The following is a 12,183-nucleotide window of genomic DNA, read 5'->3' on the forward strand; positions in this document are numbered from 1 at the left end:
TGCATTAGAATTATACAGCTATGCCCTTGCCAGGTGATTCTCAGTATCTGCTACTAAAGTGCCTTTGCTTGGCCTGGCCGTGTGACTTGCTTTGACCAATGACAAGTGGGTGAAAGGGGCTTTGTGTCAGTTACACACCGAGGCTTCAAGAGGCATCGCAGGTGTCTGCTCATGCTCTGGCTTCCTGTGGACACCTGAGAAAACCAACCGACAGGGCCCAGAATTAAGACACAGCACAGGCTCTGAGCTGACCAGGGCTTCCCTAGCGTTAGAGAACGGTGGTTCCGTGTTAAAGAATCTGCCTGCCAATCAGTAGGAGACGCTGGTTTGATCCCTGGGTTGGGAAGATCCCCTGGAGAAGGGAATGGCTACTGACTCCAGTATTCTTGCCTGGGAAATCCCATGGACAGAAGGGCCTGGTTGGACTTCAGTCCATGGGGTCGCAAAGAGTCGGACATGCCTTAGCGACTAAACCACCATCACCACCACCGAACTGACTAGAAGCCTCGAGTCCCACCTGGCCTGGCCATGCCCCACCCGGACCAGTGAATACAGCTGCTTATCAGACCTGTGTTTGCTGTTGTAAACCACTGAAGTGCTGAGGTGTCTCATAAGTGGCCAAGCTGATACACCAGACAAGACAAGGAAATTAACTTCTCCCCAATAAGCCCTGACAACCTGTTTTGGAATTAAAGCAACCCATCCGAAGCAGATTCAACTTACTTCCAGCCATCAGTTCAAAGTGAGGCCTGCCTTCTTCAGTGGACAGAAGAGTAGCCAGCTTCCCTTCTATCATCTCTCCATCGATGAATTTTCCATACAGGGCCGTCCTTTCATCAGGGTACACGTAGGCTATCTTCTCTCCTGTCATCTCCCCATCTTCATTTACTTCTCCTACAAGGCTGCCTCCATCCTGATGGGAGAAACCCAAAACCAGAAAATATTATATTATAGTATTTATCTATATGACACGACCAGTATTCTTGGGCTTCCCTGGTGGCTTAGCTGGTAAAGAATCTGCCTGCAATGCGGGAGACCTGAGTTTGATCCCTGGGTTAGGAAGGTCCCCTGGAGAGCGGCTACCCACTCCAGTATTCTGGCCTGGAGAATCCCACGGACTGTATAAGCCATGGGGTCCCAAAGAGTCAGACACGACTGAGCGGCTCTTACTCACTCATATGACACGAGTTCAAGGTATTTCTCTTGTGCACGCCCACTGTTAGTAGCACTAATATGGATCATAACAGTTTAAGAACTCAGCTTTTCACATGAGCATGAACAGCATGAGGCATATCATCCCTCCCCACCCAGTCTCCTATAGGCTATATGCACAGGGAGCGTATAAGCCTGATTTACAGAGTCAGAGATGGAGCTGTACTTTATAATCCTGGACAAGTTACTGATTCTAACTTGGTTTCTTACCTAAGAAACAAACATGCTGTATTTGTGTGAGCACGTGTATTCAGTCCCTTCAGTCGTGTCTGACTCTTTGCGACCCCATGGACTGTCGCCCACCAGGCTCCTCTGTCCCTGGGATTCTCCAGGCAAGAATACTGGACTGGGTTGCCATGCCCTCCTCCAGCTCTTTCCTGCCCAGGGACGGAACCTATGTCTCCTGCGTTGCAGGCGGATTCTTTACTCACTGAGCCACCCATTTGTAACATGTCATAAACACTGAAAGGAAATGTAACAAGGGTTACTATGGGCCAATATCAAGTGTGATGAGGATCTGTAGCAAACAGTCTTACTCACTATGCTTAGAAATTCGTTTTTCAAATATTGAATTCTGAATTTCTGGTCTATTAAGAAAATCTTTAGTCCAAAGATACTTAAGAATTAGTTCAGTGTACATGAGTAGAGAGTTGTGTTTTCTAAGGAATAAACAAAAGAACTTTGAGATACTGTCTTTCTGAGAGTCCTATACCATGGCTTTTTATTTTTTTGAGCTAGAATGCAAAGTGAAAAAAGAACAACTAAATTCTGCTCCTTTGCCCATCACTTCCCTCTTCCCACTCTTCTTTATTTACTGCTCCCTTCTGCCTCCTTCCAGGAGAGGAGCCAGCTGTGCTTCCTGTTTTACTGTCACTTGCTTCATTCCCAAGGGTCCTTAAATGCTTTAGGGCAGAGGCTATCATAGAATTCTCTATCCTGGTACCAGTGCTAGGGACACAGGAGGTGATATAAATACTTTGTAAATTGCATTGGGACACTAAAAATAAACCAGTAGTTAATTATTATTAAATATTATTAAATTATATAAATAAATATTATTATATATTATTAAAAAAAAGAATTAATTAAAAAAATCGAATCTAGGGTATAAGATATGTTTCCTTTTTTTCCTTCCCATCTAGGAGGTCCTCATGGTATAAATAGAAATCTAGGACCTTTGTGGGTTTGACCTAAGACTAGTAAGGCCATGACATCTTCTAAAAGCTTGGCTATTTCCTCAACTGAAAGGTTCTAGAAGTAGCTACTCAGAGTCAGTGATGTGGGACGACTTCTGAGTGATTTCAAATGCTGTTTACTGAGAGAGAGCAGGAAGAAATAACCACCAAGTATAGGATCTCCACAGTTCACTGTAGTCTAATTGGTCTTTGGAGAAAAAAGAAGTTATAAATTTAAAAATGAATCACAGAACTTCCATAGAAAGCAAAATACTTGGAAGCATTTTTCCCAGATAGGACATTGCTACTGCTGCTAAGTCGCTTCAGTCACGTCCAACTCTGTGTGACCCCATAGACAGCAGCCCAACCAGGCTCCTCCGTCCATGGGATTTTCCAGGCAAGAGTACTGGAGTGGGGTGCCATTGCCTTCTCCGAGAGAGGACACTAGGGATGTATTACTGCTCTTCCTCCTCCCTGAGTTAATTCTTAATAACCCAGCCTGAACAGAGATGTATTTTCTGCAAGATCTGCCTTCAGACTTGCAGTGATGAAGACAGCTGAGTGGTGTTAGAGCACATGAGCTCCTCACACACTGTAACTAATTAAGCCATCAAGATTACTATTTATTCAGCATTCTGTCTTTCTAGGGTCTCAGGTTTTCTCCCCCCTTACGTGCTTTAAACTTCGTTTTGGGGGCAAGTGATTTTATTTGTCCAGAACAATAAAGCAGAGATTCTTTTATTTCAGAAAGGAGTTGGTGGTTTTAGTTGCTAAGTCGTGTCCGACTTCATGACCCCATGGACTGTAGCCCTCCAGGCTCCTCTGTCCATGGGATTCTCCAGGCAAGAATACTGGAGTGGAATGCCATTTCCTTCTCCAGGGGATCTTCCTCACCCATGGATTGAACTCGAGTCTCCTGCATTGCTGCAGGCAGATTCTTTACCGACTGAGCTACCAGGGAAAGAAAAATGAGTTTTTAATGAAAACTCTCCATCACTGTACCAAGGTAAACTTTCAAAAGAAATAAACTACCCTTGGCAGCAGCAGCAGCACCCTTAGAATGAGCTTACAAATCCTGTATGGAGGATCATTATTTTTTGCCTCGCTTTGTTCCTACTTTGACCTCAAGTCACAAAACACTTCCTTGTTGGCTGTGCCGGGGGAGCAAAGGGAAAGCTGCTCCCCTCTCTCCTCTGCTCAGTGGCTCCCCCTATGGGAAGAGGAATCCTTCACTTGATCGGTGAGAAGGCAGGATCTGACACCCATCTCTACCAGGTTGGGGTTAACAGCATAAAGACTGCTGTCACATGTTCTGCATTTTTGCTCACCTGTTCTGAGAACTGGCAGCACCCATGGGCTGCACCTGCTCTCCTCTCACCCTCTCTTCTCCTTGGGGAAGCTCCCCCAGGCAGCCCTACTCCCCAAGGGAAAACTGCAGCTTTCTAGCTGCTCTGTGGGCACCTGGCCCATCTGTTTAGTTCAGAGGGGCAGAAGTAGAAACCCATGACACCTCTGCATTCTAACTCTGCCATAATGAAGTCCTGATCCCTGACACCTATGTCCATTTCTTAATTGCTCAGTTGAGTCTGACTCTTTGTGACCTTATGGACTGTAGCCCTTTGGGCTCCTCTGTCCATGGAATTCTCCAGGTAAGAATATTGCAGTGGGTTGCCATACCCAGGGACCAAATCCAGATCTCCTGCATTGCAGGCAGACCCTTTACTGTCTGACCCATCAGGGAAGCCCACTTCTTAATTGATTCTCAACCTGGAGATCAGAGCTGTGGGATGTGATCACCAGCCTCACGCCTGGCCCCAATGCCAACAGATACTATACACAAAATGTCATCAACCAAGTTAATTTTGACAGCTTGTAACTCCCCAGTGCTTCTTCCTTTCTAAGGTGGAGTCCTCTCTTGGTGTTTAAAAGGACACTAATTCAAGCTGAAAGCTAAAATGCAGCTGCGCATTTTAGGTTTCAAACTGCAACTACATTGAGTGAGTCAGGTCCATTCACCTCAGTGCATCTTTGATCTCCTCTAGGGACTTAAATTGATCATAGTTACAAGTAAAATTACAAGTAGTGGGAGAATCTTGTAATCAATTGCATTTCCCTCATTTCAACCCCCAGGAGGAATGCCACTTTCCCTGACTTCAAGATTCACTGTGCTATGGGCAGCTCCCTAGCACGGGGCAGTAGGAAGCTTATTCTGCCTAGTGACGAACCAACAGAAGGTTCAGGCTTCCTAATCTGGTAAGTACCTCCACCTCTTCTCCCTCTGTAACAGAAACTTCTGAGCTACTGCAGATCCTACCAAGAGAATGTATAAATGCTTTAATAATTATTAAAAAGAATGTTTCACAATTTTTTTCTTTGGCTAGAGTATAACTTATTTTTCAGCAACAATAATGTGTAAGTAGATTTTCCTGGTATTACTTTTCCTGTTATACATATAATAGAGACTTTGTTTTTATTGATACTTTTAAATCATAAAAGGAAAGGATTAAGACTAAGAAAAAACATATTTTGACTTAAGCTCCGGACAAAATAAAATATTAGATAAAATATTTTTGCAGGTCTATTTTCTGAAACATTTTCTGGAAACTCACTAAGAACAGATGGGGTATTTGAAATGCAAACAAAAATTACAGCATTAATTCCCAGCCATGGGTTTTTGCTGCTTCTTTCTGCTCTAGTCAACTCCAGAAAGATCATAAAATGTTATCAAATATTCAAAGGCTAGTTAATTTTAATCACCTTGATTTAAGCAATATAAACCAAAAAATGGGGAGGGGGATTGGAAAGCCAAGTAACAATAGTGTAATAAGTCCAAAAAGATGTGAAATTGTTGGAATCATTCTTACATATGAGAGAGAATAAAATTAATTACAACAATGAAACATTCCAACATTCTTTCTATATCCCAAAGAAATATTTTTTAAAATCAATGTATTTTTGTTTTTATTGGTGGTATAATCAAGCCAGTTTGTCTCAGTTTGGTTTTCTTTTAATTTTTTAAAAGATATTTACCGTAGGATCAAACCCAGGCCCCCTGAATTGGGAGCATGGAGTCTTGGCCACTTGACCACCAGGGAAGTCTCCTCCATTTTGTTTTAATTGTGACTAATCATTTCTTTCCAAAGCCACCCTGAAGAGGAATTTACAGCAGATCGGAGGACAATTTAAGTCAACTGTTTCACAGTGAGAGGACAACCCCCCTAAGTTGTTGGCTTCAGCTACCGGCTCTCAAGTTTTCACAGTCTCATGTTTTCTAACACAGAGAATACATTTTATTCTTCATTGGGAGGACTCAAAGCCTTGTCTTAAAACATGCTATTTTTCAGCAAAATGAGCAGTGACAAGACTTACTGGGTAGTATATCCAGCACACTCCATGCCGAATGTTATCTTTGTATTGTCCCTTGAAGATCAGCCTCCCGTCTGTGTCGTACTCCTGGGCCGGTCCATTCAGCTCTCCGTCTACATATGTGCCCTGGAGAACTCCTCCATCCTCGTAAGTGTAAACTCCCTGGCCCTGCAGGGCATCGTCCACATAATATCCCTCCAGGGTGCTGTGAGACAAGGGAGAACAAAAGAGGAGAGTGAGACCTCGACTCAACTCTCCTAAAAGAAAGGACCGTATCATGCCCACCTCTGTTCCAATGACCACCTGTACTCAGTACATCCTCCTGAGTTCTCTGAGACTGCTAGGGAAAAATACTCCAGAGATATGGGTAGGATTAGAAACAGAGGAAGATCTAATTCTTAATCTCCTAGCTCCTATTAAATCCAGTTTCTCTACTGAAAGAAGTACAAGAGAAAGAAACCACAAGTGGAAATAGAATAAGCCTCATCTAAGTTATGTTTCCTGGGGCTTCCCTGGGGGCTCAGATGGTAAAGAATCTGCCTGCAATGCAGGAGACATGGGTTTGATCCCTGGATTGGGAAGATCCGCTGGAGGAATGCATGGCAACCCACTCCAGTATTCTTGCCTGGAGAATCCCCTTGGACAGAGGAGCCTGGTGAGCTACAGTCCATGGGGTCACAAAGAATTGGATACAACTGAGTGACTAAGCACACTAAGTTTCCAAGGCTAGATGCTGACCAACACCAGGCAACAGAAATGCTGGTGTTACCCTTTCCACACATAAACCACTCCTGCTTAACTTCCCTCATGAGTGGTCCAGAACTCACTGGGAGTTCTCAAGGGTCTTTAAATGGCTTATATAGAGTGGTCTCCAATAATACAAACATGGTTTAGAACATGTAGATGTCTACCTATCTGTCTTACACTATTAATGCATTATTTATTGGTGACAACCACAGTTAGTATCCATTCAAAAGTATCCCCTTCCATCTCTTTGGAAGCTATCTGGGGAGGTACTTGTGTGTGTGTCTATGTGTGACGTGTGTGTAATCATGGGCAATGGGGGTAAAGTATGGAAGACGGCAGGCTAACCCTGACTAACACCAATTGCTGTTGTTTAGTCACTTTAGTCATGTCCAGCTCTTTTGTGACCCCGTAGACTGTAGCTTGCCAGGCTCCTCGGTCCATGGGAGTCTCAAAGCAAGAATACTGGAGTGGGTTGACGTTTCGTTCTCCAGGGGATCTTCCTAATCCAGAGATCAAATCCAGTTATTTGAGTCTCCTGCATTGTAGGCGGATTCATTAGTAGCCTGATAGAAAGTTTGAGACCCATAGTCCCAAAACTGAAGAAAGCTCACAGGGGTGTTTATGGTGATTTTATAAGAACCTTTTTTTCTCTCCTCATAAAGCACTTTTTGGATTTCATAACATATTTTGAGTGTCAGCCTTGCAAAGGCCATTATGCAACAAAGCTAACTTTATCCAAAAATTCCTTCATGAACTGAAATTTGGAATAAAGGGAAAGACCAACTCAAATTATTATTTTTTTTACAATTAAAACATAAGATGCTTAGCAACAAACAGTTTGATTATTTTAACATGCACAGATAACACTCATTCATTAATTCAACTAACATATTTATAGGATGGCTTCAAGTAGTGAGTACAGTTGTATGAGGATCTAGGAAGCATTATGAACAAGACAGCCATAAAACCAGGAGACAGGTACTGGGGACAGGAGGGAGCCATGGGGAAGGATGTGGCTGCACCTGACTCTGCCTGGAACAGTCTTATCTTGCTGTTAATGAATGATAGAATGATCTGTAATTATTAAAAGAAAAGCACAGTTGAAATAACAATACCCTCTGATTACAATGTAATTAGACTATCTGTAGTCTCCCAAAGAGATCAATCATTCTCTTTCAGTTTTGTTTGTATGATCGATGATAAATAGGCCTAGTAAATTCATGTAGAGATGAAGGTGTACTTCAGCAAAGCCCTTGCATCAATAATCAAAAGTCTAAATTAGGGAGGTTGGAATTAATGAGATTACACTGTCATTAGATTTCAACCACAAAAAAAAAAAGAAAAGAACAATCTTGGTGAAGGGTAACCAATCAACCGATATAATGATACAACAGACAGGACAAAAAACTATTTAATTATCCATTTTGACTTGGGGAATTACCAGATAAAATACAGGATGCTCAGTGGAGTTTCAGATAAATAACAAATAACTTTTTTAGCATAATTATGTCCCAAATATTGAACAGGACATAGTTATACTAAAACATTTTTTGTTGCTTATCTGTGTGTGTGTGTGTGTGTGTGTGTGTGCGCTCAGTCATGTCTGACTCTTTGCGACCCCATGGACTGTAGCCTGCCAGGCTCCTCTGTCCATGGAATTTTCCAGGCAAGAATTTTGGGATGGGTCACCACTTCCTATTCCAAGGGGATCTTCCCAACCCAGAGGATTGAACCCAGGTCTCCTGTCTTGCAGGCAGATTCTTTACCAGTGAGCCACTTGGAATACCATTTTAACTGGGTGGCCTGGATTTTTATTTGTTAAACCTAGCAACCCTATTGACTGAATTCTCAGTGGCATTCAAAATGTTACTGTGTGTGTTTGGGCAGAATTATCCCCTGACAGACTAGACTGCCAATATTTCTTAGGTTTATGATGAAATCTACAAGGCATGGGTCTCAAGAATCAGTTAAACGATAATGTGGATTTGCACGTATTTCCCCCTGGTCATGTCCAGTAGCTTGTCTCCCCCTCCCTTCCAGCAGAGCCCACCCTTATTAGTATCATAATCCTAAGAACAAACTACTATTTCCTATAGCTCAATAAACCTAAGATTCCCAAATGCAAAGTCATAAGACTTTGGAGAGCAAAACTTACTGCATTGTTTTCCAGCCCCTGCCTGAGGAAACAGCTTAGCTTCCTTGGTAAATTGTTTTGGTAACTTGGGTGGAATCTGATAACAAAAAAGGGACATGTTATCATAGGAACTGTGATCTCCAAGGCAATAAAAAATGATAAGGCTCTGAAATCTTCTGTCACTTAGGAAATAAAATAAAAAAACCTTCTTAGTCTGATGTTAAAGGCACCACTTCTTTCTCTAACTTTTTCCTCCCGAAGAGGCTGGCAAACCATAGCTGGCTGCCTGTTTTTGTAAATACAGTTTTACTGGAACACGGCCACGAACATTCCTTTCCGTATCCTCTGTGGCTGCTTTCATATCACAACAGCAGAGTTGAATAATTGCAACAGAGGCCATACGTGGCCCCCAAAGCCTAAAATATTTATTATCTCCCCCTGGGCAGAAAAGGTTTGTCCGACTTCTGCTCTAGAAGCCCCTGCTTACATTATTCACTGGCCTCAAGCACACCTCTATGTATCTTAGCTTCTATACTCTGTTTTCCCTGCTTCTTCCCTTAAAACATGTGTAACTAAACTTTTTAAATTCCTGAGGATGCCTTCAGGAAAAAAAAAAAGTTATGGGTTACATTTGCCTTTTTATCATTCAAAACAAAAATAACTTTGGGAAAAGAATGAATATTCTCCAACCTCTGGTCTTTTTCTATTTAAAAAAGAAATCAACTATGAGAAAATGGCATTATGTTGCACTCAATTGTTAGTATCCAGTCATATTTGAGAAGTAGCTATGGAGGGAAAACTTTCTAATCTTTTTCTTGCTGAAATGGCACAGGGAGTTATGCTATAAAGGGTGCTCATCATCGGCCTCCCTGGAGCCTACCCTTCCCCCACATGGAGCCCTGCTTCCAAAGAGGCTACCTTGACCTCTGTAACCACAGTCGCTGGAGACTAGTCATGGACGGGTACAGGAAGTGCCACGTCTTTATCCATGATCAGCTTATGGGCCCCGTTTCTCTAAATAGATTGTAAGCCCTTTACAGGAACAAATCGGGCATTATGTATTTCTCCCCTCACATATAAACACAGCATATCTTCAAGCACTATTTCCTAAATGAAAGAGTGAAACTGGGATAATCTTGCTCTGAGAAGAGGCAATTGAGAGGGAACATGAGCATGTTAAGAGTATTTCTCAAGCGCAGGGAGAATTTTTTATATGAAGTGTATGTGCATTTAAAAAAGAAATCAACTGTGAGAAAATGGCATTATCTTGTAGCCACTCAATTGCAAGTGAGGAAAGTTTCTTAAACTCTGTGCTTTATTTCTCCATTTGTGAACGGCAGCTACTAATGAGGCTATTCAGGATTACAAGGTTTAATACACAGCAAGTGCTCAGAAGATGTGAGGACATAACGACGGCTCGAATAACAACTGTTATTATTATTTATTTATTTATTTTTTGCTTTTTATGCTGGAATGGAAAATTTTATTTTATTTTATTTTTTTTAATTTTTTTTTTTTATTTTTAAACTTTACATATTTGTATTAGTTTTGCCAAATATCAAAATGAATCCGCCACAGGAATACATGTGTTCCCCATCCCAAACCCTCCTCCCTCCTCCCTCCCCATACCATCCCTCTGGGCCGTCCTAGTGTTACTATTAAAAGAGCACGCACTTTCATGTATATGACAGTGAGCTTTTTACTGAGAAACTTAGCTTAAAACAGCAGCACTAGGGAACTGGTTATGAGACCCTGGAGTAGACAAAGAAATGAACAACACTGCTCTAGATTTACTTTTAAAAAACCCAGCTAGAAAGATTCCTCTCTGAGGGAAGGATGAAATAAATGCTTAAGTGAAAAAAGTAAAACATATTCATTGTAAAACGAACAAACAAACATAAAGCAAATCAAACACTACAAAGATGTGGAAAGCAGAAACCCCTGTACACTCTTACTCAGTTTGGCATATATCATTTAAGACTTTTTTTTTCCATTAATACATTATGCATTTTCCAACCTTGCGTGGTGGCTGTTTTAACAAAAATGGGATCATACCACACCCAATGTTCTTGACTTGTATTTTCTTAAAATTTCTTTCAACACTTGGCAGATATTTTAGTATGTTAAGAAGCTACAAAAAATGGTTTGATTTTTCCAGGACCAGCACTTGAATCAAATAACTTGAAAACATGGAGAAAATTTAAAAATCAGTTTTAATTAGATTTCTTTCTTCCCATATACACACAGACCATTTTTATCTGTTTTATCAAAGCTCTTGTACTTAATTTTCCAGTACTAAGTTAAATGAGAAAACCTAACTTACAAAGAAATGAAAAAATTTTATAGTTGTTTACCTAGGCAGATACATCTGCAATCTATTCAACTATTTTCACTGAAGAATTCTCTTTAATATCTGAATACACAAAAGTGTTCTTAGGAGACTAAACAGCTTTGGCTTTTCCTTCACATTTTGGGCTCTAGAAGGTTTGGGGCTTTCCAGCTCCTGAGGCATAAGCTGTGCTCCCTCCAGCACCGTGTTCCCTTCCTTCTGTCTGGTACAGAACCTAGAGGGAAATTTTATTAAAAAATTATTTATTTATTTATTGGTCATGCTGGGTCCTAGTTGCAGCACATGGGCTCTTCAGTTGCAGAATGTGGGATCCAGTTCCCTAACTCGGGACCAAATCTAGGACCCCCGCATTGGGCAACCACTGCACACCCAGGGAAGATGAAAGATATTTTAAATGAAGGGTAATTCTACTTTAAACTCCTATCTCTAGCCAAATTAACTTTTGACTAAGTTTAAAACATTGTTCAGTTCAGTTCAGTCACTCAGTCGTGTCCGACTCTTTGTGACCCCATGAATTGCAGCACGCCAGGCCTCTCTGTCCATCACCATCTCCTGGAGTTCACTCAGACTCATGTCCATCGAGTTGGTGATGCCATCCAGCCATCTCATCCTCTGTCGTCCCCTTCTCCTCCTGCCCCCAATCCCTCCCAGCATCAGAGTCTTTTCCAATGAGACAACTCTTCGCATGAGGTGGTCAAAGTACAGGAGTTTCAGCTTTAGCATCATTCCTTCCAAAGAACACCCAGGACCGATCTCCTTTAGGTTGGATTGGTTGGATTTCCTTGCAGTCCAAGGGACTCTCAAGAGTCTTCTCCAACACCACAGTTCAAAAGCATCAGTTCTTCAGTGCTCAGCCTTCTTCACAGTCCAACTCTCGCATCCATACATGACCACAGGAAAAACCATAGCCTTGACTAGATGGACCTTTGTTGGCAAAGTAATGTCTCTGCTTTTCAGTATGCTATCTAGGTTGGTCATAACTTTCCTTCCAAGGAGTAAGCATCTTTTAATTTCATGGCTGCAATCACCATCTGCAGTGATTTTCGAGTCAAAAAAAAAAAAAGTCTGACACTGTTTCCACTGTTTCCCCATCCATTTCCCATGAAGTGGTGGGACCGGATGCCATGATCTTCGTTTTCTGAATGTTGAGCTTTAAGCCAACTTTTTCACTCTCCACTTTCACTTTCATCAAAAGGCTT

At 41.7% G+C, this 12,183-nt stretch overlaps 1 protein-coding gene across 1 annotated transcript in view; it reads right to left on the minus strand.

Moving 5' to 3' along the window:
* SETD7 (SET domain containing (lysine methyltransferase) 7) overlaps nucleotides 1–12,183 on the minus strand; it is a 46,528-nt gene that overhangs the window by 21,911 nt on the left and 12,434 nt on the right. Inside the window, exons 3-4 of the mRNA XM_010830290.1 lie at nucleotides 5,757–5,958; nucleotides 724–913 (exon numbers count right to left, since the gene is read on the minus strand). Of these exons, the coding sequence (XP_010828592.1) occupies nucleotides 724–913; nucleotides 5,757–5,958 (392 nt within the window). The remainder of the gene's footprint in view (nucleotides 1–723; nucleotides 914–5,756; nucleotides 5,959–12,183) is intronic.

This window comes from Bison bison, unplaced genomic scaffold, assembly GCF_000754665.1.
Source record: "Bison bison bison isolate TAMUID 2011002044 unplaced genomic scaffold, Bison_UMD1.0 scf7180017864517, whole genome shotgun sequence".
Lineage (NCBI taxonomy): Eukaryota > Metazoa > Chordata > Mammalia > Artiodactyla > Bovidae > Bison > Bison bison.